The 25,210-nt window shown below is 43.0% G+C and overlaps 2 protein-coding genes across 9 annotated transcripts in view; both read left to right on the top strand.

Annotated features, from left to right (window-relative positions):
- Positions 1-6,911, top strand: part of Eph (Eph receptor tyrosine kinase) — a 71,568-nt gene extending 64,657 nt beyond the window's left edge. For all 8 annotated transcript variants that reach the window (XM_069333979.1, XM_045732653.2, XM_045732679.2 and 5 more), the window contains one exon: positions 2,199-6,911. In XM_069333979.1, coding sequence (XP_069190080.1) covers positions 2,199-2,466 — 268 coding nt within the window. In that variant the 3' untranslated portion in view covers positions 2,467-6,911. The remainder of the gene's footprint in view (positions 1-2,198) is intronic.
- A 10,960-nt stretch (positions 6,912-17,871) lies between these two features.
- LOC138371296 (collagen alpha-1(I) chain-like) lies at positions 17,872-22,366 on the top strand. Its single transcript, XM_069336086.1, has 4 exons — positions 17,872-17,878; positions 19,999-20,162; positions 20,958-21,476; positions 21,569-22,366. The coding sequence occupies exons 1-4, from the start codon at positions 17,872-17,874 to the stop codon at positions 22,364-22,366; spliced, it is 1,488 nt and encodes a 495-aa protein (XP_069192187.1).
- Positions 22,367-25,210: the final 2,844 nt, after the last annotated feature.

Here is a 25,210-nt window from a genome sequence, read left to right as displayed (position 1 = left end):
CAACCTTGGGTAAATTAGGATGTTTCCCTGGGTTAATGGATGGTAGGATTTTTTTTGTTACATATATATTTCAATAATTGTAACATATAAGCATGAGTTGCCATTTAAACATACGCTCCAGTGAATTACCTCTCAGCACAAGCTTGCCTTTGGTTATAAAAATTCTAGTTAACCTTTTTAATGGGTGAATGTTGTGAAAAATAGGATAATAATTGGGAACCCCTGCTTGAACCTATTTGATCAAGTAACTTGTACATCATCTATAGTGCATTTTTCACTGATGTTTAAACTATTACATTTGTACAGGTGAAAGCTGAACATTTATTTCTTTTAGTGTGGTGGGGGATTTAGGGTTATAAACTATTACATTTGTACAGGTGAAAGCTGAACATTTATTTCTTTTAGTGTGGTGGGGGATTTAGGGTTATAGTAGCAATAAAATGAGCATGGAAATTGTATGCATTTTTTTTTTTTTTTTTATGGCCTAAGCAGATGGCCAGAGCTCTATGAACAGCAACATAAAAGTGTAAAATATAAGGAAAATCTGCCCCGTCTAGAAGAAATGATTAAACAGGAATTGCATATTTAGGAACACTTGGGAGGCAAGTGAGACCAAATACAGAGTATTACCATAGGAAAGTTTGGAGATCAATATTAGAGTAAACTCCAGATAATAAGTCACACTAACATGGATGAAACAAATCACCCATCCCGCATGTGGGTCTCGGACCGATCGAAACATCGCTGCTCGTTTCTTTTCATGCGAGGGTTGGGTTGTTAAACACTTGCTAAATCTCTCGTGGTTCTCACCGCAATGCCTATGAGAAATAGTATTATTATTTTGTTAATTATTAAATTACCTCACATTTGTCTTTGAATTATTCTTTTAATTTATTTGATGCTTTTGGGCTAGACACTCATGTTCATTATTGCTGCCTATCTTCATCAACTTAATTCATTTTATTACCTCTTCTCTTTTAATATAAACCAGTAGGCATTAATTTCTTGGTTAATTGGTCACACATTTAACCATTTCCTGTACAGTACTTTCAAAACATATACAGTACAATATAATACTTCTCAAACTCTATTAAGAGTTTTCTTTATAATTTTCTTACCCATATTTCCTTACATTTATCAAGTAAAATAACTTTGATTAAATGTTTTAAATATCATACATATTCTATTGTCATAATTCTTAATTTTCTTGTAACATAGGTTTACATTTTTTCTTAGACTTTTATTACTTCTGCTATAAGCTTTCTAACTAAAACTCATTTTTGTTCCTAATGACAAATTTTCTATCTTTTATTCCTCATATTAATTTTTTTATTTTTTATTATTTATCCACTTTGTTCAACCTTTACTCTGACTCCTCTTGTTTACTATGCTTCTTCACATCCAGTCCTTGTTATTCATAATGGTCCCAATCCATTTCCTCAATCATGCTCCACTCCCTGTTCCTCCTGGCCTGGTGTGGTAGTGTGGCTGACAGTGGTGTCTCCTATGATCTCTCCCCAGGCGGCCGGCCCCCCAAAACCCCTACTATGCACCCGTCCTCATCCGACCCCAGTGGGTCAACTTTAACCAGGCAGCCTAAATAACGCCGTCATGCCTGACATGCCTGTCACCTGGTGGAGGTTTAAGGTAATAAATTGAGGTGTCATGGCAGACATCAGAGCTTAATATGTAATTCGTATAACCTGTGACACCAGAGCATTGCATTCAGGATTGTAGTGTATGGCATACACTTGGGAAGTGATTCTCTGAGTTACCATTCTAACCTCTTATTACAACTGATCAGGGTGTATGTAGATGCTATACTATCATGTCTATGCTCTCACTGCACGGCACTTCATCATCCTTTGCTTTTTTGCATCCAAATATAGTATCTTGGCATGATCTGATCTTTCCTCCTTTGCTGCCTGTGCTTTCTGATGTTGGCAGTGGAGCTGTAGGGTAGTCTGGCCAACTGCTCTTGTCTACACTGACTCACAGATTATCACAGGCAGGATGCTCATCTATATCTTTAGTTATTCCTTGGTAATTGCATTAAAGTGGTAATTGTTATCCTGTTTATGGTAAGGTTTCAGTTTTTATTTGCATATTTTTATACTGGTAACTCTCTGTAATTTCTGATTTTATATTACTCATAATTATTTTCGATAAAACAGTTTAACTAATTTGTTTTTCCACAGGTGTACAACGGCCCTGGGTCTAGACTCGGTCGACATGACCCAGCTGACCTCTGTGGAGGACTGGCTTGCTTCCTTGAAGATGAGTCGTTATGTGGAAAACTTCCAACGGACAGGCCTCACTGATTTAGAGGAAGTGGCTCGCCTCACTCAACACGACCTAACTCGATTTGGTATCACACTAGCTGGCCACCAGAAGAAGCTTCTCCAGAGTATACACACCTTGCGCACGCAGTTGGCCGTCAACATGTCTGAGGGCTTCCTAGTATAGTGCCACTACTCTAGCTAATACCAATACTTGGTACCGTGTTAGGGTAAAGTAGTCAGGTGGGCTAATGTCCAGGTCCAGAATGAATGTGATGTCCACTGGTGCGTCAAGTTGGACCTGAAGGCCATCATCGTCTATGTGAAAATGTGATAATGAAAGAGGGAAAGACACTAATAAAGACTTGTGTTCAGGACAGGGTATCGAGTGTATTTTTTATGTTATTTAATTGCAATAATGTGAAAATTGTCCATCACAAAGACAAGATTTTCCAAAGTAGCTCAAGAATACCCTGTTATCCTATAGTACCAAGTAATGGAAAATGTGATTCTGAGCAGCAAATGACTGTTTAAAATATTTGGAAGTGCCCCCACCCTCTCCTTCTTGTGATATTTTCATGGCCAATGGTGTGTTGGAGACAGAACTGTGGTGCACATGTGTATGGTCTGGAGATGGAACAAACAGCTGTGATCAGCTTCCACATTCATTTCTGTGGAGGGTTGGTAAGCTTGCCTGTCACTTCCGTGCGTTATACACCACTCCTCAGATTTGATCCTTAGTGTAATTGTTGATATTCCATTTGCTGCCAGACCTTATTCTGCCAAAGTCTAGTATTGGTGTTGTCCTTTCTACCCTTTGATGAACTCTCAAAGACTGTTTCCTGTTTAAGCTTCTGCCAGCGTCTCTATCTACTGGGAGATTATAAGTTGCCTGTCTGTGGTGAATTGCAGTGTAGTGTGTATTAAAATTGCTCATGCACACTAACTGGATAAATCTGAAAATACTGGGTGAACACAGGTCAGCAAAATAAGAGCTCTGTGCAAAAAAAAAAAAAAGCTTAACTTCAAAAGCGGCTTATTAGGGGGATTCTTTCAATCCTTGGAGGACTTAAAGACATTGCAGACTGGAAAAATGCCAAGAGAAGTGAGAACCTCCCTCCTGACGCACATATCACTTATCCCATCATGTGAACATCCGGCCATTCCCCACTCCCTTTCCTCCCTCCCTCCCGCAGGACCCAACTGCTGTAGTTAAACTACCCCGTTGTTACCTAAGTCAGATAATGCAGTGCTGGTAAATGGCTGGGTGTTGGTAAATTTGATGATGATTGTGGAGAAGTATAATTTTGATTGCAATTACAGTGAATTAAAGTTTTTTGCTGAAAATAATGGTTAAGATGTTTCACTGCAGTACAGTGAAATTTTCAGTAGCACATGTTCATAAGCTATAAAGCTACACACACTCTTCCATTCACTAACACAGCAAGAGTGTCCAACTACCCTTTCAATGTGTGTCCAGTCATCCCACGGTGTCCTGCACAGTACCCTTCTTGCACAGGTTTACTGTAATTTTTACTTCAATTCATTAGCGTTTTTGTGTACTGATGTGTTCAGTATGATGCAACCCACATTGTAGCTTGGTTTAGTCAAAATGTTGTATCTGTTGGTGTAACCACACATTACAACTTTCATTCCAAAACCATTTATTTATGAGTAATCAAATAATTTGTGAGTACCAAGTGCATGTTTGTGTATCCTTTGTAATGTTAGCAAACACCTGTGTTTTTGGGAACATGTGTGATGACTAGATAATCAAAATTTTGTAGATCTTATTTAGCATAGGAGTTTCTACAAAAGCACCAAGCAATACAACTCACTGACATAACAAATGTGTAACTTGCTGTGTTGTGTCACTACAAAATGATGAGTAGCAATCAAAAAAACATCCGTGACTGTGTAGGTAGGTATTTTCATACGTCACCTTCATAATAATACTAGCAGAAAAAAAAACTTAGAATGTAAGTCCCAAAGAAGGAGGAAGGAAGGAGTGAGTATTCCTAGGGAAGTTCCGTGTGTGATAATTTTGGATTCTTGCATTTTGGAAAGGGGAGGGAGATAATGTGGCAAAGTGGTCCACAACCCCTTGTGCCAGAGTGGGCCACTGGTCTTCACATTCCACACCCTCTCAGTTACGGTTCCTTGTCAGGGTGTTTGCCACTAGAATTGTTCCTATTAAGATGTAATTCAGCTTGCATAAAGTTTTAGCCGATCATTTCAAGTAGCTTTCAAAAAGTGGTCTTCGATTTGCAAATTTAAGTTGCTGCATTTTTCGTCAAGAGTATGTGTAGTTATTTGCTTTTAGTCCTTTTGTTACAGGGAATATTTTTTTCTGATGAAGCCTCAGGGCGACCACTTTCACTGCCTCATTGACAGTTCCGAGAATCAAGCAATCGTCCAGGGCAGCGTAGTGGAAGCATTAGGGCTTTTTGGAGGAAGGTTGCCAAACAGGAGGATAAAGTTTTTTAGTGTGCTGTTGAAAGTTTGACTGATATTTCTACATTATATATTTGTGGAGCACAGCTAATTTTCCTTGGGTGCAAAGATGTTATTTTATGTCATGGCAAGGTGTGTTTGGTTAAAAAAAAAAAAAGAGGCTAGGTCACTGTTGGCAGTTCAAGCCTTCCCCTTGGTAAGTCCAAATGCTATCACAGCTGTTGTTTTGCTTTGTGGCAAATGCCCTGACAGACCTCAAGAGACGTGTCTTATTTTCTTACTGATGTAGTCTCACAATTACTTTGTGTGTCTTCTATTACCATTACTATCATAATCAACGGTATTTTCTCCGGCAACTTCCCATAGTGGTGGGAAACTACAATGGAAATGCTGTGTATGCTATATGCAGCTAGACAGTTATATCCAATACACATACATACTCTTCGCAACCTTGGTGTAAACTTTTGAGAAGGAAGAATAAAAAAAAAATTTTTTTTTTTGTGTGTGCTGAAAGATGTGAGACAAGAGACTGTTGGAGTCGACTTTCAGTCTTTCTCTTTAGTTTACCACTTGAAAGTCACAAAGAAATCTGCAAATGCCTTGAGCACGGAGGACAGCGTAGCGTAATTGTTTTATATCATTTTTATTTATTGAGCCGATGCATTGCTAGAAGAGCATATGTTGTGTACTATAATGTTGTATAAAGTTTGTAAAATAGTCAAGAAATATTTTATATTTTTAGTTGGTAAGGTATGAGATCTCCAATTTTGAACTCATTAATTGTTCGAACATGGAATGTGATTTGTTTTTAGTTTGCTGATGAAACGGAGGTGCCAATGTGTGCATCATAGTGTCAGTGAAGCAAGGGAACTTGGGGGTTTAGATTTAAGAAAATTAGATATTCAATTCCAAAGTCACTGGTAACACTTATTATCCCTGGCTCTGCCCCCTAAGATCCTATGTATCAACTTTTTTTTGTATATATGATTCTGCAGGCATTTTCTTAAACACAGATCTTTTTCAATATTGTAACTCTGTCCCGTACTTTCATTTTCTTTACTTGGATGTATGATGAATTTAGAGACAACAGGAAGACTGTCGGGCTTTCCTTGCTAATACTCAATGTTTTAAATATGAATTTTATAGTGATTTTGTTTATATCATACTGCTATAATTTGGGATTTAGTTGAGATCACACCAATTTTTAAGTCCATTACTATGTCAATTCTGCCAACCTGAGTAATTGCAGGTAAATAATTATAATTTTTTCAAGCTTCATATTGTAACAGTTATTCTATTTGCATTAGAAAATGTCCTATGACTCTACTCAAGCTGACAGGTTGACACGACTTGTAGCGACCCCCCCAGTGTCCTATGACTATTCTCAAGCTGACAGATTGACATGACTCTTAGTGACCCCAAGTGTCCTATGACTGCTCAAGCTAACAGGTTGACATGAGTCGTAACGACTCCCAGATGTCATATGGCTGCTCAAGCTGACAGATTGATTAGACTTGTAGTGATCCCCAGTGTCCTATGATTCTATTCAAGGTGACAGGTTGACATGATGCATATCGACCTCAAATGTCCTACGGCTTTGCTCAGGCTGACAGCTTGACATGATTCGTATTGACTCCCAATGCAACAGCTGTAAATTGTAGCTTTTTCCTAGTCATATCTATTACCCCTCCCTCCAGTCGCAGGCAGTTGGAGGCCAGCTAATGGTTAGTTTGATGCCAGTTATAGAAAGGGTTATAAAACCAGCATGAATGATGGTACTAATTGCCTTGTATGTTGGGGCTGATATATTACCAGCTACATGGGGGGGGTGTAATCGATCTCAGTGACAGAAATGTTGGAACATCACTGTAGGCCATAGGCTGTGCTGGGCATCTTGGATCCAACTGTGGCAGAGAACTACCTAGCTAGCCTGCATAGGGAACATAGGCCCCAGGAGCTTCCTGTATCGCATTTGGCTTTATACTTCAGAGAATAACCAACTTGTTTCAAGTGATTGATGACGTCCCTAAGAGTATTGACAATCCTGGAGCTTCTTCCTTACTTCTGCGGCAAATTCTGCTGACATATTTGTATTCTGTTCAGTCCTAACCTTCATGCAGTTGTATGTGCAAGTTCTTTGTGTTCAAGAAACAATAAAGTTTGACAGAAATACGGGAAGAGGCTGGTTTTTTTTTAATTTTGTTCCTTTTGTATTACCATGCTTTTTTATAACTTGTTGAAGCATAATTTTGACACAATATTTTTTTTTATACTGTACTGAAAAGCAGCAAATTTTGGATTAAATAATATCTAATAGCAATGATTTAAAATTTAATGCATTGTATATTGTACTTAAGAGCCACCCCTTCATTTTGTTTCTATGAAATGTATACATAACCTGTTATTTACTTTTCTAGATGATAAAATTACCAAAGATCTCTCTAACTTACAGTAACAGTGTTCATATGACATCTTAAAACTAGCTTTTGGTAATTCATCATTTTCCGAATTCACTTGAACATGAAGTGTTATGTCTGCAAAAATCTTGATACCGCATTTCAATACATTTTTAATACCATGTAAAATGATGAACTATCTATAGTAATCATCTGAATTTAATTTTGTATACCATTGTGTTTGACCAGATCTTATGATCCTTAAGGCTCCTATCTTGAGATGATTTTGGGGCTTAGCGTCCCCGCGGCCCGGCCCTCGACCAGGCCTCCTTTTTGTTACACCCCCCCAGAAAGCAGCCCGTAGCAGCTGTCTAACTCCCAGGTACCTATTTACTGCTAGGTAACAGGAGCATCAGGGTGAAAGAAACTCTGCTCATTTGTTTCCGACCCCACCGGGGATCAAACCCGGAACCTCAGGACTACGAATCCGAAGCGCTGTCCACTCAGCTGTCAGGCCCCTAGGCCACATCTTATGTTGGATGCTGTTAAGGAATGTTACTCCTTGAAGCCAATTATGCATTAGTATTAACCTTGTGTTTTATGCACTTGTGTTGAAATTAGTTTAAATTTATAACACTATACAGTGGAACCTTGACTTACAAATGCCCCTATGTACTTACAAATTTTTCGAGTTACGACCCTAATTTCGTCAGAAAATTTGACTTGACCTACGACCTTTACCTCGACTAGCGACTTTGTTGACATATGTATGGGTTGACCGAGCACTTGGTTCCTGGTGGCACAGGCGACCCCGCCTCAGTTTACCAGAGCCGCCTGCTTAGTGACGGTCGTGCTTGAATTCTTTATAAAGAATTTCATTGTTTTTGTGCTTTTTTTGTTTTTTGAACATAAAAGTAATTATTATATATCATGCCATGGGTCCCAAGAAAGTCAATGGTAAGGTTCAACCTAAGAAAATAATTGAGAGTAGAGGTAGTAGAGGATGTCTCTTCCTCATTAAGAAAATGTGTGAAGTATGGGAAGAACTGCAAAGTTTTGTTGAATAAACTCGCCCAGATAAAGATGTAGCAGGCCGTTGCATTGACCTTCTAAATGACAATGTGATCGATCACTACAGACAAGTGTTAAAATGTAGGGAAAACAAGGGTCTTTAGACAGATTTTTAGTAAGAAAAGCATGCAGTGAGCTACAACCAGGTTCTAGTGGTATGCCTGCAAAACGTGGGAGAAAGAGTACCCCAGAGAAGTCATTACTGCCTGATGTTATAATGGAAGGGGATTCTCCTCTCAAACAGTAACACCTCTACACCTCTCCTTCTTTCCCTCTCCCCTCCTCACCGTCTTCATACGCCAACAAGTCCTCAATAAAGGTAAGATATACATACTGTATTATAGTTAGTACAAAAAGAATGGTATTCAATATAAAATGTATTGTAGGGGTTGTGGAACAGATTAATTAAATTTACATTATTTCTTTTGGGAAATACTTATATGGGGGGGGGGGGAGAGAGAGAGAGAGAGAGAGAGAGAGAGAGAGAGAGAGAGAGAGAGAGAGAGAGCGAGAGAGAGAGAGAGAGAGAGAGAGAGAGAGAGAGAGTGAGAGAGTGTGTGTGTGTGTGTGTGTGTGTGTGTATAATATATATATATATATATATATATATATATATATATATATATATATATATATATATATATATATATATATATATATATATATATATATATATATATATATATATATATATATATATATATATATATATATATATATATATATATATATATATGTCGTACCTAATAGCCAGAACGCACTTCTCAGCCTACTATTCAAGGCCCGATTTGCCTAATAAGCCAAGTTTTCATGAATTAATGTTTTTTCGTCTACCTAACCTACCTAACCTAACCTAACCTAGCTTTTTTTGGCTACCTAACCTAACCTTACCTATAAATATAGGTTAGGTTAGGTTAGGTAGGGTTGGTTAGGTTCGGTCATATATCTACGTTAATTTTAACTCCAATGAAAAAAAATTGACCTCATACATAATGAAATGGGTAGCTTTATCATTTCATAAGAAAAGAATTCGAAAAAATATATTAATTCAGGAAAACTTGGGTTATTAGGCAAATCGGGCCTTGCATAGTAGGCTGAGAAGTGCGTTCTGGCTACTAGGTACGACATATATATATATATATATATATATATATATATATATATATATATATATATATATATATATATATATATATGTCGTACCTAGTAGCCAGAACTCACTTCTCAGCCTACTATTCAAGGCCCGATTTGCCTAATAAGCCAAGTTTTCCTGAATTAATATATTTACTATAATTTTTTTCTTATGAAATAATAAAGCAACCCTTTTCTCTATGTATGAGGTCAATTTTTTTTTATTGGAGTTAAAATTAACGTAGATATATGACCGAACCTAACCAACCCTACCTAACCTAACCTAACCTATATTTATAGGTAAGGTTAGGTTAGGTAGCCAAAAAAAGCTAGGTTAGGTTAGGTTAGGTAGGTTAGGTAGACGAAAAAACATTAATTCATGAAAACTTGGCTTATTAGGCAAATCAGGCCTTGAATAGTAGGCTGAGAAGTGCGTTCTGGCTATTAGGTACGACATATATATATATATATATATATATATATATATATATATATATATATATATATATATATATATATATATATATATATATATGTCGTACCTAGTAGCCAGAACTCACTTCTCAGCCTACTATTCAAGGCCCGATTTGCCTAATAAGCCAAGTTTTCCTGAATTAATATATTTACTATAATTTTTTTCTTATGAAATGATAAAGCAACCCTTTTCTCTATGTATGAGGTCAATTTTTTTTTATTGGAGTTAAAATTAACGTAGATATATGACCGAACCTAACCAACCCTACCTAACCTAACCTAACCTATATTTATAGGTAAGGTTAGGTTAGGTAGCCAAAAAAAGCTAGGTTAGGTTAGGTTAGGTAGGTTAGGTAGACGAAAAAACATTAATTCATGAAAACTTGGCTTATTAGGCAAATCGGGCCTTGAATAGTAGGCCGAGAAGTGCGTTCTGGCTACTAGGTACGACATATATATATATATATATATATATATATATGTCGTACCTAGTAGCCAGAACTCACTTCTCAGCCTACTATGCAAGGCCCGATTTGCCTAATAAGCCAAGTTTTCATGAATTAATGTTTTTTCGTCTACCTAACCTACCTAACCTAACCTAACCTAGCTTTTTTTGGCTACCTAACCTAACCTTACCTATAAAGATAGGTTGGATTAGGTTAGGTAGGGTTGGTTAGGTTCGGTCATATATCTACGTTAATTTTAACTCCAATAAAAAAAAATTGACCTCATACATAATGAAATGGGAAGCTTTATCATTTCATAAGAAAAAAATTATATAAAATATATTAATTCAGGAAAACTTGGCTTATTAGGCAAATCGGGCCTTGCATAGTAGGCTGAGAAGTGAGTTCTGGCTACTAGGTACGACATATATATATATATATATATATATATATATATATATATATATATATATATATATATATATATATATATATATATATGTCGTACCTAGTAGCCAGAACGCACTTCTCAGCCTACTATGCAAGGCCCGATTTGCCTAATAAGCCAAGTTTTCATGAATTCATTGTTTTTCGACTACCTAACCTACCTAACCTAACCTAACCTAACTTTTTCGGCTACCTAACCTAATCTAACCTATAAAGATAGGTTAGGTTAGATTAGGTAGGTTTGGTTAGGTTCGGTCATATATCTACGTTAATTTTAACTCCAATAAAAAAAATTTACCTCATACATAATGAAATGGGTAGCTTTATCATTTCATATGAAAAAACTAGAGAAAATATATTAATTCAGGAAAACTTGGCTTATTAGGCAAATCGGGCCTTGCATAGTAGGCTGGGAAGTGCGTTCTGGCTACTAGGTACGACATATATATATATATATATATATATATATATATATATATATATATATATATATATATATATATATATATATATATATATATATATATATATAACTGAAAACTCACACCCCAGAAGTGACTCGAACTTATAGCCTCGGCTATCACCTCATTTTGTCCGGTCGTGATGGTCAAGTGGATTAAGGCGTCTTGTACATACCAGATGCGTTGCTTCTGGGAGTATGGGTTCGAGTCACTTCTGGGGTGTGAGTTTTCAGTTGCATATGTCCTGGGGACCATTCAGGCTTGTTCGCATTTGTGTTCCTCACGTGTTGCCCCAAAGAATGAGGTGATTTGGTAAAATGCTATGCCCAAGATAACTATCCGAGTGCCGGCGGTGGGGTGGTTCAAATAGCCTCGGCTATCACCTCATTTTGTCCGGTCGTGATGGTCAAGTGGATTAAGGCGTCTTGTACATACCAGATGCGTTGCTTCTGGGAGTATGGGTTCGAGTCACTTCTGGGGTGTGAGTTTTCAGTTGCATATGTCCTGGGGACCATTCAGGCTTGTTCGCATTTGTGTTCCTCACGTGTTGCCCCAAAGAATGAGGTGATTTGGTAAAATGCTATGCCCAAGATAACTATCCGAGTGCCGGCGGTGGGGTGGTTCAAATAGCCTCGGCTATCACCTCATTTTGTCCGGTCGTGATGGTCAAGTGGATTAAGGCGTCTTGTACATACCAGATGCGTTGCTTCTGGGAGTATGGGTTCGAGTCACTTCTGGGGTGTGAGTTTTCAGTTGCATATGTCCTGGGGACCATTCAGGCTTGTTCGCATATATATATATGTGTGTGGGAAATACTGTCAATGATTGAGATGAGGTGATACAAGACATGATTGAGATGAACAAGTGAATCAATGGGTATACCATTGCGTGTTTTATCATTTTGATTCTGTGTTGGTTTGGGGTCTTGAGGTGGGTAGAATGTAATTATGTGTTAATTGGCTGTTGATTGTTGGTTTTGACTTTTTGATGTGTAGGGCCTCGCTGATGTTGAGTCTCCTGTTGTCGTTATATCTGTCAATAATTTCTGTGCTGCTTGTTAAGATTTCTCTGGTGATGGTCTGGTTGTGTGAGGAGATTATATGTTCCTTGATGGAGCCCTGTTGTATGTGCATTGTTAATCGCCTAGAGAGAGGCATTGTTGTCTTGCATATATACTGTACTGAGATCTTTGGGGCTGACAGTTCCCAAGTGGGCATATGAAGGCATAGACGACGTTGGTTTTTTAAAAGCATTCTGTTTGGTGTCTGGAGAGTTCTTCATGAGTAGGTTGGCCGTCTAATTGTTTTTGTAGTAAATTCGCATACCCTAAGCAAATATAAGCATTGACAGAGTATGTAAAATTGTCTTTGAAAATGTAAGAAGTGTCTTGTGAAACGCTTCTAGGCGTCAGACCATACAGTGTGAAAATGAACCTTTGGAGAGTTACTTTTTCAACTACCCTTGACTGTGACATAAAAAAAGAAAAGAAATATTGAGAAGATTTGCTGGGAATCATTATTCTTGCCCTATATATCATTATTCTTACCCATATATCATTATTCTTACATATATATATATATATATATATATATATATATATATATATATATATATATATATATATATGTGTGTGTGTGGGAGGGGGGGGGGGAGGTCCATCCTGAGGATACACTGGCAGTGTTGAAGGCAGCAATGTTCTGTGTACAGGAGATTATATTGTCCTAGATTGTGTCCTAGTCTTTGACTACATGATGGAATTCAAAATTATGACCATGGGACAAGAGATCTGGGAAAGGAGAGCTGACTACAGGAAAGGGGACTATATGAGGATAAGGGACTATCTGGGTGAAGTGCAGTGGGAGGAAGAAATTAGAGGAAAAACAGTCCAAGATATGATGGACCTAGTCATACAGAAATGCCAGGAGGCCGAAGAGAGATTTATACCAACGGTAAAGGGAAAAAATAAGAAGGAATATAATAACCCATGGTTTAATAGACAGTGTCAGGAAGCAAAAATGGCCAGCAGGCGGGAGTGGAGGAAGTACAGAAGACAAAGAACAGAGGACAACAGAAGCAGATACAACAGAGCTAGGAACGATTACATTAACATAAGACGAACATCGGAAAGGGACTATGAGAACGATATTGCAATCAAAGCGAAAAAACAACCTAAGTTACTACACAGTCATATAAGAAGAAAAATGTCGGTGAACGACCAAGTGACAAGACTAAGGAAGACAGAGGGGGCATATACTGAAAGTGACAAGGAAATCTGCGAGGCACTGAATGCCAGTTTCCATGGAGTGTTCACTACCGAGCCTGAGCAGCTCCCATTGTTGGAAGGGGTTACCCTAGATGAAAGACTATCAGATATAGAGGTGACAGCAGAGGAGGTAATGAAACAGTTGACAACTCTAGATGCAACTAAAGCAGTTGGACCAGACAAAGTATCACCGTGGATACTAAAAGAAGCAGCACAGGCCCTCAGCGTGCCTCTGGCAATGATCTTTAATGAGTCACTTATGTCAGGAGAATTGCCCAGTTGCTGGAAGAAGGCAAATGTCGTGCCGATCTTCAAGAAAGGAGATAGGGAGGAGGCACTTAACTACAGACCTGTATCACTGACAAGCATCCCCTGTAAAATACTGGAAAGAATAATTAGGCTACGACTGGTTGCACACCTGGAGAACATTAGGTTTGTGAACAAACATCAACATGGGTTCTGGACAGGGAAATCGTGCCTAACAAACCTTCTGGAATTCTATGATAAAATAACGAGGATAAGACAGGACAGAGATGGTTGGGCAGACTGCATATTTCTGGACTGCCAAAAAGCCTTTGATACAGTACCGCACATGAGACTGCTGTTCAAGCTCGAGAGGCAGGCGGGGGTGGGGGGAAAGGTCCTAGAATGGATAAGGAACTACCTAACAGGAAGGAGCCAAAGAGTTACGGTAAGGGGCGAGAAGTCGGACTGGCGAACAGTAACAAGTGGAGTACCACAAGGATCGGTGCTGGGACCAATTCTATTTCTTGTGTATGTTAACGACATGTTTACAGGCGTAGAGTCCTACATGTCGATGTTTGCGGATGATGCAAAGTTGATGAGAAGAGTTGTGACAGATGAGGATTGCAGGATCCTCCAAGAGGACCTGAACAGATTGCAGAGATGGTCAGAGAAATGGCTACTAGAATTCAACACGAGCAAATGTAAAGTTATGGAAATGGGACTAGGAGATAGGAGACCAAAGGGACAGTACACAATGAAGGGGAACAGCCTACCTGTAACGACGCGTGAAAGAGACCTGGGGGTGGACGTAACACCTAATCTATCTCCTGAGACACATATTAATAGGATAACGACAGCAGCGTACTCTACACTGGCAAAAGTTAGAACATCATTCAGAAACCTAAGTAAGGAGGCATTTAGGGCGCTTTACACTGCCTACGTAAGGCCAGTCTTAGAGTATGCCGCCTCATCATGGAGTCCCCATCTGAAGAAGCATATAATGAAACTGGAAAAGGTTCAGAGGTTTGCAACGAGACTCGTCCCAGAGCTACGAGGGATGGGGTATGAAGAGCGCCTGAGGGAACTGTGCCTTACGACACTAGAAAGAAGAAGGGAGAGGGGGGACATGATAGGAACGTATAAGATACTCAGAGGAATTGACAGAGTGGACATAGACGAAATGTTCACACGGAATAGTAACAGAACGAGAGGACATGGATGGAAGCTTGAAACTCAGATGAGTCACAGAGATGTAAGGAAGTTTTCTTTTAGCGTGAGAGTAGTGGGGAAATGGAATGCACTTCAGGAACAGGTTGTGGAAGCAAATACTATTCATAATTTTAAAACCAGGTATGATAGGGAAATGGGACAGGAGTCATTGCTGTAAACAACCGATGCTCGAAAGGCGGGATCCAAGAGTCAATGCTCGATCCTGCAAGCACATATAGGTGAGTACATATAGGTGAGTACAGGTTCCCAAGGAAGACTTGAGAGGCAAGATCGACGAGAGGCATCAACATCAGAGGCTGGTGTCACGTGACAGTCTCGACGTGGTGAGACAATGTTTTGTTATGTTATCCCATCGATTGATTGATGAAGGTTAAGCCACCCAAGAGGTGGCACGGGCATGAATAGCCGATAAGTGGTAGATGTTTTGTTTAGTAAATGTATACTGTGTGTTGAGGTCGCATTTAATCGTCAGGCTGCTATCGCGGGGGAAGATAGTGTTTGACAGTATTTATGAGGGCTGCTGGACACCTTTTTTGACCAGAAGAGTTGCAGTGTTGATGGCTTCAGGGTGGTTACTGCAAGATTGGTTATCCCGTCGTTGTTGCTGTTTTAGATTTAGCTACTCAGAACGACTTGTCCATGTAGCACGGGCTATGGTGAGCCTGCAATTAATATCCCATCGTTGTAGATGTTCTTTAGTACTCCCGAGACGGTCTTCGTTGCCTTCCATACTGTCTGGATGTGGTCGTCTGAGGTGGAGGTTACGGTAAGACAGTTATAAGCTTGTAAGTCTCACGGTAAACATGCAGCTCTTCCGGGCAGAACTGAAGAGGTTGCTCCGTTGTTGCAACATTTACAATAGAATGTTGTATTTGGTTTGTGAATTAACAACTTCAAACATTCAAGCTGGGGATCATTATTGGTTCATTAGAGACGTATTCGTATTTGGGGAAGTGAAGGAGTGGCTGTTGGCCATTGTTAATTGCCACTTCAGACTCGCAAAATGTTAACCAATGGGGTGAGTTTTAGGGTGACTGTCAACCAATCAGCGGCCGGGTTTGGTTGGCTGCTGGTTATAAAAGGGACCACGAGACAACAAGCACGTCAGTGTGTTTTACCTCACTTTTGGTATACAGTTCCAGCTTCGTCTCTTGAAGGTGAGCTGTATGTGGCGGATCCCCCCCCCCTCCTCCCTTGCTGCGTCCCCCCCTCCCTTCCCCCTATACCCACTTGTCACGCCCCCCCCCCCCCTCCTCCACCCTCTTGTTGCGTCTCCTCCACCCTCTTGTTGCGTCCTCCCCCCCCCCTCTCCTCCACTTTCTTGTTGCGTCTCCCTCACTCCCCCCCCTTTTGTTGCGTCCCCTCCCTTGCCTCTGGTTCCCCGTACTGGAACTAGTGATGTGTATGGGGTGAAAAGTACCCATATTTTGGATTTGCCTTAGCGAATCGAAGGTTAGGTCAAGGGCGCATAATGCTGCGTGTGGCACTATAGCAGACCCAAACTGGTCGGTGACGCTCCTCTACCCAACTTGTATCATGCGAGAGGCTACCCCTTAACGTCTGGTCTTCAACCTTTTAAAAATTGTTAGAAATTTGAAATATATTTTTAAGTGTACAATGGGGTGGCTAGTTTAAACGTCAAAACTAAATTTAAAATATTTTAACAGCAGGCTAAGAGACGTAATTATAGTAATTGGTAACTAGATAAATTTTCTAAACCATGAACCAGGAAATGTTTATGATTTTTATTATTGCGGTAGTGGACCCCACACCCATCCTGTGGGTGGTAATGAACCCCCATAACAACCATATGGGTGATAAATACTCTATACACATCTTGTGACTAGTTGTGCTCGCTCTACATCCTGGAAACACAAACCGAAACTCTATTTTCCGCTTGTTACAACTTGTAATAAAGTTGTTACATCTTGGCTTAACGTGTTTGACGTATTAGAACGTTGTTACAACTTGCTATATTGGTTGTTATAACTGGTTAGGTGTTAAAACTTGTTCGAACGTTGTAGTTTCGGTGTGTTTGGCGGGTACATCGTGTGGGTGGTAGTGAAGATCGCTAGCGTCTGAAGAATGCTTGATGAAATGCATTTACGTAACGGTGTGGAAAAAAAATTGATTCCTAATGTTAGCATTCTCTTGTCCTCAGGTCCGGCCAACTACAGCCAGATAAGACAAAGGACAGTCTGTGCTAACAACAACAACGACGAAACCAAACTATGCACTGCCCGTCACCATTTGGTCTGATTTATGAGCTCGCTTTCTGGTGACAACTTGCGCTGATTCTTGACTCAAACTGTAAATTTAAATGCAGGCGAGGAGTCGCAATAACGTGGCTGAAGTATGTTGACCAGACCACACACTAGAAGGTGAAGGGACGACGACGTTTCGGTCCGTCCTGGACCATTCTCAAGTAGATTGTCAATGTAAATTTAAATACTAATGGCTACCTCAAACACTTGGCATTTTATCCTAACTTCCTTATTTTTAAACGCGATTTGTATTGCTGGCCACAATGTTCTCGCGGCCTTGTCTCTGACTAGGCTGTTAGATAATGGTATCTTGAGGTTATCTTGAGATAATTTGGGGCTTTAGTGTCTCCGCGGCCCGGTCCTCGACCAGGCCTCCACCCCCAGGAAGCAGCCCGTGACAGCTGACTAACACCCAGGTACCTATTTTACTGCTAGGTAACAGGGGCATAGGGTGATAGAAACTCTGCCCATTGTTTATCGCCGGCGCCCGGGATCGAACCCGGGATCACAGGATCACAAGTCCAGCGTGCTGTCCGCTCGGCCGACCGGCTCCCTTGGTATACCGAGCCCACAACCCAGGTGACCGGGTATAGTTTGGAGGTGTTCATAGACCCCAGAATATAGTTCCAAAACTAGACTGACTCCTCCCCTCTCCATACACTCCTTTCCTCGTATCTTGCCTTCAGTAATACCACTGAAGCTTACCATTATGGATGGTAAGCATTCTTGGTTAACTCTTGGCGAGACTTGACAATAGTCTACTACCATGGTGAGGGCAGCCCTAATACAGTGTTAACCTAGTCTTACAAACTTTCAAAACGGGGCTATAAACCCACCCATTAGCTCCACAAGTAGGCAAATTGTAATAAAGGTTGCATAGGTCTGCAGAGTAACAGGAGGCTGACCTCCAGAGGCTGTTTAAAAGTTGTAATTAATGTCCTGGTTAAAGGACGAGCGTGTCTTGCTTTCTGACCGCTCCTCGCGGTCACTTGTCCCTCGATAGACTTCTTGGTGAATCGGATACTTTTGATATCGTTCGCCTTATGCGTTTTTGTTCTCGTATTGGCATCCTTGGTGATATTTAGCGCCCTCTGATTATTTTGCGTATTTGATGGTGCTACATAGCCTTCCCGGTTTGGTGCCTTCTTTTGATAATTACTTACTTTTGATATCGTTCGCCTTATGCGTTTCTGCTCTCGTATTGGCATTCTTGGTGATATTTAGCGCCCTCTGATTATTTCGCACTTTGATGGTGCTACATAGCCTAACCGGTTTGGTGCCTTCTTTTTGATAATTACTTAATGTCCTGGTTAAGTACTTGCTTGTGGGTTTGGAGAGGTGGGAAGGGGCGTTAGTGTTCCACAGGAGCTATTCCGAGGGGTACCAAGATCACCCTCAGAATTGTGTACTCAAGTTGTGCTTGCGGAGCTTCCGCTCTTTGATCTCTCCTCTCGACTGTCAACAACTGGTGAACAGATTCTAGAGACTATTGGGTTCTATCATATCTACATTTCAAACCGTGTATAGTCGGCTTCCTCCACATCACTGCCTAATGAATTCTATCTGTTAACTACTGACATTGAGCGATCTAGATTTTAAGTATTTTAATCCTTTGGGCTAGACGGTTAAGCCTCGCTTCACGCAGACCCATGAACCTAACCTCACCTCACCTCGCCTAACCTCACCTCACCTCACCTCACCTCGCTTCACCCAACAACCTAGCCTAACAACCCCTGGAGGTATCTGGAGGCCCCCTATAGACCCCTTGAGGTCCCTGGAGGCCCCTGGAGACCCCAAAAGATTCTTGGAGGCCCCCTGAAATTACCTGGAGGTCTCTGGAAACCCCTAAAGGCCTCCTGGAGGTCCCTAAAGGCTCCGGGAGATCCCTGGAGGCCTCCCATTCTCCCCCATACTCCCCCATACTGCCCCATACTCCCCGATACTGCCCCATACTCCCCGATACTCCCCCACACTCCTCCACTCTTCCCCTCACACTCCTCCACTCTTCCTCCACTCTTCCCCCATACTTCCCAATACTCCCTCATACTCTCCCCCCCCTACTCCCCCACTCTCCCTCATACTCCTCCATACTGCCCCGCTCTCCCCCATACTGCCCTAGTCTCCCCTAATCTCCCCTACTCTTCCCCACTCTCCCCCGTACTCCCCCACACAAAATATCTGAAATGTCGAAAACTTGACTCCAAAGCGTGATTTTTGAGCCGAACTCTGACTCTGCACCTATTTTTAGTTTCAAATTACGACTTTTTGTACCGAAAATAAGCCACTTACTGAAAACGGCAATGGGTCATATTTTGTCGAAACCCCCCTGCAGTTTTCAAAATATCTGAAATGTCGGAAATTTGACTCCGAAGTGTGATTTTTGAGCCTCCAGGGACCTTTAGGGGCCTCTAGTGACCTCCAGGGGCCTTTAGGGACTTTTAGGGAGCCCCTAGGGGCCTCCAGGGACCTCCAACGGCCTCCAACGGCCTCCAGGGGCCTCAAGGGACCTCTAGGGACACTCAGGTGACTTCCAGGGGCCCCCAGAGACCTTCAAGGAATTTCAGGGGGCCTCAAGGGGCTTTCAGAGGGGCCTCCAGGGTCATCCAGGGACCTCGAGGAAATTTCATGAGGCCTCAGGGGACCTCAAGGGGCCTCTAGGGGGCCTACAGAGATCTCCCGGGACATTCAGGGGGCCTCCAGGGACCTCCAGAGGCCTAAAAAGGACCTCCAGGGACATTCAGGTGGCCTCCAGGGGCCGCCAGGGGGCTTTAGGGACCTCCAGGAGGCGTTTAGGGGCATTCTAGGGAACTCTATGAACCTTTAGGGGTCTCCAAAGGCCTCAAGTGGCCTCTAAAAGGCTTCCAGTGTCCTCCTAGGACCTCTAGGGGGCCTCCAGGGACCTCCAACGGCCTCCGGAGATCTCTTAGGGGCCTCCAGGGACCTCCAGAGACCTCCAATGAATTTCAGGGGGGCCTCCAGGGGCCTCAGGAACATTTAGGGGTCTCCAGAGACCTCTAGGGAATTTCAGGGATCCTCAAAGGGCCTTAGTGGACCGCCAGGGACTTCTAGGGGGCCTCCAGGGACATCAAGGGGCCTCCAGGGTCCCCCTGAAACCTCCAGGGACATCCAGGGGGCCACCAGGGAATTTCAAGGGGCCTCAGGGGCCTCGAGGGACCTCCAAGGACATTCAGGTGGCCTCCAGAAGACTTTAGGGACCTCCAGGAGGCGTTTAGAAGCCTTCAGGAACCTTTTAGGGGTCTCCAGGGACCTCCAGGGGCCTCTAGGGACTTCAAGTGGCCTTTAGGGGGCCTCCAGAAACCTTTAGGTAATTTCAGGGGGCCTCCAAGAACCTCCTGGGGCTTCACGGGACCTCCAGAGATATCCAGAGATCTCCAGGGACATTCAGGGAACTCAGGGGACCTCCAAGGACATTCAGGTGGCCTCCAGGGACCTCCAAAAGGGCTTTAGGGGTCTCCAGGGACTTCAAGGGGCTTCTAGGGACATCCAAGGGGCCTCCAGTGACAACTAGGGCGCCTCCAGGGACTTGCAGGGATCTCCAGGGGCGTCAAGGGACCTTTAGGGATCTCCAGGGGGCCTCAAGGGACCTTTAGGGAGGCTCCAGGACCTCCGAGGACCTTCAGGGGGCCTCCAGGAAACTTTAGGGGTCTCCAGGGGCGTCCTGGGGCCTCCTGGGACATCCAGGATAACTCCAGGGGCCTCCAAAGAACTTCAGGGGCCTCAAGGGACCTCCAGGGACATTCAAGGGGCCTTTATGGACCTCCAGGAGGCCTTTAGGGGTCTCCAAGGGCCTCAAGGGACCTGAACGAACCTCTAGGGGGCCTCCAGGGGCTTCAAGGGATCTCAAGGGAGGGGCCTCCTGGGTCCTCCTGGGACCTCCAGGAACATCAAGGGGGGGGACCTCCGGGGACCTCAAGGCGCCTCCAGAGACCTCCAGGGAATTTCAGTGGACCTCCTGCGGCCTCAGGGGACCGCCAGGGACCTCTAAAGGGCCTCCAAGGGCCTTCAGGGGCGTCCAGGGGCCTAAAGGACCACCAGGGACATCTAGAGATCTCCAGGGACATTCAGGGGCCTCCAGAGGCTTCAAGGGACCTACAGGGACATTCAGGTGGCTTCCAGATACCACCAGGGGCCTTTAGGAACCTCCAGGAACCTCCTTTAGGGGCCACCAGGGGAAGTTCAAGGGCCTCCAGGGGCTTTCAAGTACCTCAAGGGGCATTTCGAGGGCCTCCAGAGACCTCCAGGGGCCTCAAGGAATCTCCAGGATACCTCCAGGGACCTCAAGGATACCTCCAGGTGCCTCCAGAGACCTCCAGGGAATTTCAGGCAGCCTCCAGGGGCCTCAGGGGACCTCGAGGGCCCTACAGGGGACCTCAAGGGGCCCCTAGGATGTCCCTGGAGGTCCCAAGAGGCCCCTAGAGGTTCCTGGCAGTCCCTTGAGGCCCGCTGAAATTCCCTGGAGGTATCTGGAGGCCCCTGAAGGACCTCCAAGGGCCTCCAGGGGGCTCAAGGGACCGCCAGAGAATTTCAAATGGCCTCCAAGGACCTCTAGGGTCCTCAAAGAGCCTCTAGGGGGGCCTCCAGGGACATCCTGGAGGCTTCCAGAGACCTCCAGGGACCTCCAGGGAATTTCAAGGGCCTTCAGGGGCCTCCAGGAACCTTTAGGGGGTCTGCAGAGGCATCCAGGGGCCTCCAGGGACTTCAAAGGGCCTCTAGGGGGCCTCCGGGGTCCTCCTTGGACATCTAGGGACATCCAGGGGGTCTCCAGGGACCTCAAGGCGCCTCCAGAGACCTCCAGGGAATTTCAGGGGGCCTCCAGGGGCTTCAAGGACCTCCAGGGGCCTTTAGAGACCCCCAAAAGGCCTTTAGGGGCCTCCAGGTTACCTCCACCGACCTCCAGGGACTTCAAGGGGCATCCAAAGGCCTCCACGGACATCCAAGGCGCCTCCAGGGACCTGCAGGGATCTCCAGGGGCGTCCAGGGACCTCCAGGGACCTCCAACGGCCTCCAAGGACATCCTAGGGGCCTCCAGAGACCTCCAGGGAAATCCAGGGGCCTCAAGGCACCTTAAGGGGGCCTGTAAGTGGCCTCCAGGGACATCCTGGGGGCCTACAGAGACCTCCAGGGGCCTTCAGGGATATCTAGGGGACTTCCAGGGGCCTCCAGAGACCTCCAGGGAATTTTAAGGGACCTCCAAGAACCTTTAGGAGTCTCCATGAGCCTCCAGGGACCTCAAGGGGCCTCCAGGGGGCCTCCAGGGACATCCAGTGGGCCACCAGGGACCTCCAGAGACTTCCAGGGAATTTCAAGGGGCCTCCAGGGGCCTCAGGGGACGGCCAGGGACCTCTAGGATGCCTCCAGAAGGATCCAAGAGGCCTCCATAGACCTCCAGGAGCCTCAAGGGACATCCAGGGGCCTCCAAAGACCTCCAGGGCCTCCAAAGACCTCCAGGGAGGCCTCTAGGAACCTTTAGGGGTCTCCTGGCCTCCAGGGACCTTTAGGGGCCTTCAGGGAGGCCCCTAAAGTGCCTAACCTAACCTAACCTAAACCTAACCTTCTTTCGCTACTTTTTAGCCCAAAATTTCGCTACTTTCTCTACTTTTTAGCCCAAAATTGGGCTACTTTCGCTACTTTTTAGCCCCAAATTTCGCTACTTTCGCTACTTTTTAGCCCAAAATTTAGCTACTTTCGCTACTTTTTAGGCCAAAATTGGGCTACTTTCGCTACTTTTTAGCCCAAAATTGGGCTACTTTCACTACTTTTTAGGCCAAAATTGGGCTACTTTCGCTACTTTTTAGCCCAAAATTGGGCTACTTTCGCTACTTTTCAGCTCAAAATTGGGCTACTTTCGCTACTTTTTAGCCCAAAATTGGGCTACTTTTGCTACTTTTTAGCCCAAAATTGGGCTACTTTCCCCTATTTTAGCCCAAAATTTCGCTACTTTCGCTACTTTTTAGCCCAAAATTGGGCTACTTTCGCTACTTTTTAGCCCAAAATTTCACTACTTTCGCTACTTTTTAGCTTAAAATTTCGCTACTTTTTAGCCAAAAATTGGGCTACTTTCGCTAATTTTTAGGCCAAAATTTCGCTACTTTTTAGCCTAAAATTGGGCTACTTTCGCTACTTTTAGCCCAAAATTTGGCTACTTTCGCTACTTTTTAGGCCAAAATTGGGCTACTTTCGCTACTTTTTAGGCCAAAATTGGGCTACTTTTGCTACTTTTTAGGCCAAAATTGGGCTACTTTCGCTACTTTTTAGGCCAAAATTTCGCTACTTTCTAGCCCAAAATTGGGCTACTTTCGCTACTTTTTAGGCCAAAAATTGGGCTACTTTCGCTACTTTTTAGGCCAAAATTGGGCTACTTTCGCTACTTTTTAGGCCAAAATTGGGCTACTTTAGCTACTTTTTAGGCCAAAATTGGGCTACTTTTGCTACTTTTTAGGCCAAAATCGGGCTACTTTCGCTACTTTTTAGGCCAAAATTGGGCTACTTTCACTACTTTTTAGGCCAAAATTGGGCTACTTTTGCTACTTTTTAGGCCAAAATTGGGCTACTTTTGCTACTTTTTAGGCCACAGTTTGGCTACTTTCGCTACTCTTTAGGCCAAAATTGGGCTACTTTCGCTACTTTTTAGGCCAAAATTGGGCTACTTTCGCTACTTTTTAGGCCAAAATTGGGCTACTTTCGCTACTTTTTAGGCCAAAATTGGGCTACTTTCGCTACTTTTTAGGCCAAAATTGGGCTACTTTCGCTACTTTTTAGGCCAAAATTGGGCTACTTTCGCTACTTTTTAGGCCAAAATTGGGCTACTTTCGCTACTTTTTAGGCCAAAATTGGGCTACTTTTGAGGCCAAAATTGGGCTACTTTCGCTACTTTTTAGGCCAAAATTGGGCTACTTTCGCTACTCTTTAGGCCAAAATTGGGCTACTTTCGCTACTTTTTAGGGCAAAATTGGGGTACTTTCACTACTTTTTAGGCCAAAATTGGGCTACTTTTGCTACTTTTCAGCTCAAAATTGGTCTACTTTCGCTACTTTTTAGCCCCAAATTTGGCTACTTTCGCTACTTTTTAGCCCAAAATTGGGCTACTTTCGCTACTTTTAGCCCAAAATTTCGCTACTTTGTAGCCCAAATTTTCGCTACTTTTTAGGCCAAAATTGGGCTACTTTTGCTACTTTTTAGGCCAAAATCGGGCTACTTTCGCTTCTTTTTAGGCCAAAATTGGGCAACTTTCGCTACTTTTTAGGCCAAAATTTCGCTACTTTCTAGCCCAAAATTGGGCTACTTTCGTTACTTTTTAGGCCAAAATTGGGCTACTTTCGCTACTTTTTAGGCCAAAATTGGACTACTTTTGCTACTTTTTAGGCCAAAATTGGGCAACTTTCGCTACTTTTTAGGCCAAAATTGGGCTACTTTCGCTACTTTTTAGGCCAAAATTGGGCAACTGTCGCTACTTTTTAGGCCAAAATTGGGCTATTTTCGCTACTTTTTAGGCCAAAATTGGGCTACTTTCGCTACTTTTAGCCCAAAATTTCGCTACTTTCGCTACTTTTTAGCCCAAAATTTTGCTACTTTTTAGCCCAAAATTGGCTACTCTCGCTACTTTTTAGGCCAAAATTGGGCTACTTTCGCTACTTTTTAGGCCAAAATTGGGCTACTTTCGCTACTTTTTAGGCCAAAATTTCGCTACTTTCGCTACTTTTTAGGCCAAAATTGGGCTACTTTCACTACTTTTTAGCCCAAAATTGGGCTACTTTCGCTACTTTTTAGGGCAAAATTGGGCTACTTTTCAGCTCAAAATTGGGCTACTTTCGCTACTTTTTAGCCCCAAATTTGGCTACTTTCGCTACTTTTTAGCCCAAAATTGGGCTACTTTCGCTACTTTTTAGCCCAAAATTGGGCTACTTTCGCTACTTTTTAGCCCAAAATTTGGCTACTTTTGCTACTTTTTAGCCCCAAATTTCGCTACTTTCGTTACTTTTTAGCCTAAAATTTGGCTCTTTTCGCTACTTTTTAGGCCAAAATTGGGC

The sequence above is a fragment of the Procambarus clarkii genome, chromosome 4, assembly GCF_040958095.1.
Source record: "Procambarus clarkii isolate CNS0578487 chromosome 4, FALCON_Pclarkii_2.0, whole genome shotgun sequence".
Lineage (NCBI taxonomy): Eukaryota > Metazoa > Arthropoda > Malacostraca > Decapoda > Cambaridae > Procambarus > Procambarus clarkii.
This window is presented reverse-complemented; position numbering and strand designations above follow the sequence as displayed.